At 43.5% G+C, this 3,832-nt stretch overlaps 1 protein-coding gene across 1 annotated transcript in view; it reads left to right on the plus strand.

Annotated features, from left to right (window-relative positions):
- The window catches only part of CLSPN (claspin), a 35,495-nt gene extending 32,679 nt beyond the window's left edge, over positions 1-2,816 (plus strand). Inside the window, exons 21-24 of the mRNA XM_003788266.3 lie at positions 107-212; positions 818-900; positions 1,161-1,322; positions 2,661-2,816. Coding sequence (XP_003788314.1) covers positions 107-212; positions 818-900; positions 1,161-1,322; positions 2,661-2,771 — 462 coding nt within the window. The 3' untranslated portion in view covers positions 2,772-2,816. The remainder of the gene's footprint in view (positions 1-106; positions 213-817; positions 901-1,160; positions 1,323-2,660) is intronic.
- Positions 2,817-3,832: the final 1,016 nt, after the last annotated feature.

The following is a 3,832-nucleotide window of genomic DNA, read 5'->3' on the forward strand; positions in this document are numbered from 1 at the left end:
GGTCCGGGCTGGGGATTCGAACCCGCCACCTTAGGTGTACGTGGCTGGCGCCTTAGCCGGTTGAGCTATAGGCGCCGAGCCAATGCTGTATGATTTTTATTTTCAGGCACAGCAAGGGAAAATTACAGCTGAAGAAGAGGAAGAAATTGGGGAAGACAGTCAGTTCATGATGATTGCCAAAAAAGTTACAGCCAAAGCACTGCAGAAGAATGGTGAGCTCTTTTTTCACATCAGGATCTAGCCTCATGGATTGTCAGTGCTAGAGGCTTGAAGGTGACTCTAAACTTCCGGGACTGTTGTAGCTTAGTCAGAAGCTTACGTCTAATACTGTCTTAAAGAGGCCACACAGAGATAGGGAGAGACAGTTTGCTTGGATCTTAGACTACTGGGCAGTGGAGGTTGTGAACGTACACAATGTTGTTTCATGTTCTAAGGCTCTGTGTGGTGAATTCTGGCTTCTCTGTTTAGTCACCCGGGATTATAAACTCAAGCGTTAGAGCTGTGATTTGAACCTAGGAATATTCAAGTCTAGAAATGAAGGTCTAGGAAGATCATGGAAACACTAGTCCATGCATTTACCACTTCTGTTTTTTCTTAAACTATTACTGTTAATGGTTAATCAGTAAGTTCAACTTAGTTGTCTTATCTTCTCTGAGCCACTTACTATAGTTCCAAAGTTGCGACTATAAAATAATCAGAGTTCCTATGGCTTTAGCTTATGGGTTTAGTTATAAGGTTTCCTTAGCTTTGCCCAGAATAGGCCTCTCTGTTCTAACCAGTTTTGCCCAGAACAGGCCTTTCTGTCTTTTCTTTCCAGCCAGTTGCCCTGTGGTTATTCAGGAATCAAAGTCTTTACTCGGAAACCCTTTTGAAGCCATCAGACCAGGAAGTACTCATCAGGTTAGTTGGGGACCTAGATATTCTGAAGTCATGGTCTGTAGGTTGTAAAGGGCCAGGTCAGGTTAAGGGAATAGTTTCTGTTATTAGAGGAGGAGGGAGGTGGCTACAGAAAATGCAAGTAAGGAAACTGCTATTTCCTTTCTACTTGAGGAAGGTAGTAATATGGCCCCTCAATACCTGGGGGGGAGCAGGGAGGGAAGGAATTTTCATTCTTTCCTTGGTACTTAGGATTTGATACCAGATGACTCTCTTTTCCTCAGCTGAAGACAGGTTCGTTGCTAAACCAGCCCAAAGCTGTGCTTCAGAAACTGGCTGCCCTTTCTGACCCCAATCCCAGTGCTCCTCGAAATTCAAGAAATTTTGTCTTTCATACACTTTCTCCTGTCAAGGCAGAGGTGGCAAAGGAATCGTCTAAGCCTCAGGTGGGGAACTTAATTAATTTGGTGGCTCCCTGAACCAGAATTTATTTATTTATTTAATTCAAAAACAAAAATTCTTAATCCTAGTACTCTGGGAGGCAAAGGTGGGAGCATCACTTCAGGTCAAGAGTTTAAGACCAGGGCGGTGCAAAAAAAAATAGCCAGGCGTTGTGGTGGGCACCTGTAGTCCCAGCTTCTTGGGAGGCTGAGGCAAGAGAATCACCTAAGCCCAGGAGTTGGAGGTTGCTGTGAGCAGTGTGACGCTATAGCACTCTACCGAGGGCGATAAAGTGAAACTCTGTCTCTACAAAAAAAAAAAAAAAAAAGTTTAAGACCAGCCTAGCAAAGCAGGACTGAGAAAAATTAGCTAGGCATAGTCCCAGTGACTCGGGAAGCTGAGCAGGAGTTTGAGGTTGCTGTGAGCTAGGCTGAGCCATGGCATGCTAGCCCAAGTGACAGAGTGAGATTCTTGTCTCAAAAAAAAAAAAAAAAAATCCCAGTAAGGAGTGCTGGGGGGGGGGGGAATGACATATAAACAAAAATTCTGGCTTAATAATTTTGCAACAGAGTTAAAATCCTACATTCCCATTAAGATAAAAGGGAATTTCTATACTTGGTAATTAGCTTTTAAACTTGCCTGGAAATTTGTTTTTTTTTTTTTTCCTGTTATTAATCATCTGTGATTTAACAATGAGTTGCTTAAGGATTAATTGGGCTGGGTATAGTGGCTCACCCTTGTGATCCTAGCCCTACGGGAGTTTGAGACCAGCCTGGGCAATATAGTGAGATCCTGTCTCTACAAAATAGTTTGGAAATTCCCAGGCATGGTGGTGAATGTGTCCCAGCACTGAGACACACAGTGACTGAGGCAAGAAGATCACTTTAGCCAGCTGGGCGCAGTGGCTCACACCTGTAATCCTAGCACTTTGGGAGGCTGAGGCAGGTAGATTGCCTGAGCTCAGGAGTTCAAGACCAACCTGAGCAAGAGTGACACCCCATCTCAAAAAAAAAAAAAGCCAGACGCTGTGGCAGGTGTCTATAGTCCCAGCTACTCAGGAGGCTGAGGCAAGAGAATTACTTGAGCCCAAGAGTTTGAAGTTGCTATGAGCTGTGATGCCATAGCACTCTACCAAGGGCAACAAAGTAAGACTCTATCTCAAAAAAAAAAAATATCACTTAAACCTGGGAATTTAAGGTTGCTGTGAGCTGTGATTGGGCCGCTGTACTCTAACCTGGGCATTAGAGGGAGACTATCTCTTTGAAAAAAAAAAAAAGTGCTAATTGAAGGTAAGTACTCACATGAAGGTCTTGAGCTGGCCCTGATCCTTCTCTGCTCTCTAGGTAAGAAGAAGGGGTCCATCTTTAATGACATCTCCTTCACCTAAGCGCCTCAAAACAGATGAAAGCCCTTCAGGATTGAAACAAAGCATCTTCAAGTACTTGGAAAGCTAACACCATCAATGGGGCCAGCATCTAAGCTGAGACTGCTTTGAGAAGTTCCTGGCACTGAAAGTTGGAATTGATGTGCATGCGGATGATCCCTCTCCCTTCATAGTCAATGCATTAAGATTGTGCACAGAGATTCCAGTTCTTTCTGTCACAGTGCTCTGGACGTCTCTTTCTTTGCTAGTATTATTTCCTGGGTTGGCCACTAATCATAATTCTGAGCAGTGTTTACAACATCAACTCGTGGAATACTTGGGTGAAGTCTCCCTTCCTCCATTAAACATTTGACATTTTATGCTAGCATCTTCCTGGATTGATACCTCCTCGTGATAGAGATGGCCAGAGGAAGGCGAGGGGAAAGTATGACATTATAGAAGATAACAGAGAAAGTCAGGACAATAATGACTCCTTCGCACCTGTAAGATCTGTACCATAGTGACCAGGATTCAGTGAAGGAGAGACTTCTTAAATGGAGGACCTAGGAACCAACAGATGGGTTGTTATATTACTCTTGCCTTTTCCATTTTCCTGTGTACTTTCTCCTGAGGCAGCCTCAAGTTCCTAATTAAATTTCGCTGCTTAATAAGGATTTAAACTTGTACCCAAGTTAGAAAGACCTTGACCCTGATTTTCTGGAGCATGGAAATGAGGAGAAAGGGCTACACTCACTGTCCACATTAGATAGTCTGGTGAGCCAGAGAGACCTTTCCTGGGACCAAACTCTCAGTCTGAAGCACTGTTGCTAAAGGACCTCCCTTCTCAGATTGGCAAGAAGACATATAACCATTATTTATTGCATTCTCCTGGCTTAGGTACATTGCCTTGACTAAAAGGACAGTTTAGTACTTCATTATTAATTTTGAAAGAAAACCACCACAGATTTATTGTTGAAGAGAATTGCCGTTATCCCCGTGTTTCCTGAACTACACAAAATAAGGTTGTCAGAATTTTGGATGGGATTTTTTGGTCCCTCCCCATCCTGCCCCTAATCTGAGCATCAGTGCTGCTTTGGGTAAACATTGCATGTGTTATGTTGTGGGTTCAGTGTCAGGAGCTGGACTTGGGAA

Source organism: Otolemur garnettii, unplaced genomic scaffold, assembly GCF_000181295.1.
Source record: "Otolemur garnettii isolate 467f Iridium unplaced genomic scaffold, OtoGar3 scaffold00025, whole genome shotgun sequence".
NCBI classification, from domain to species: domain Eukaryota; kingdom Metazoa; phylum Chordata; class Mammalia; order Primates; family Galagidae; genus Otolemur; species Otolemur garnettii.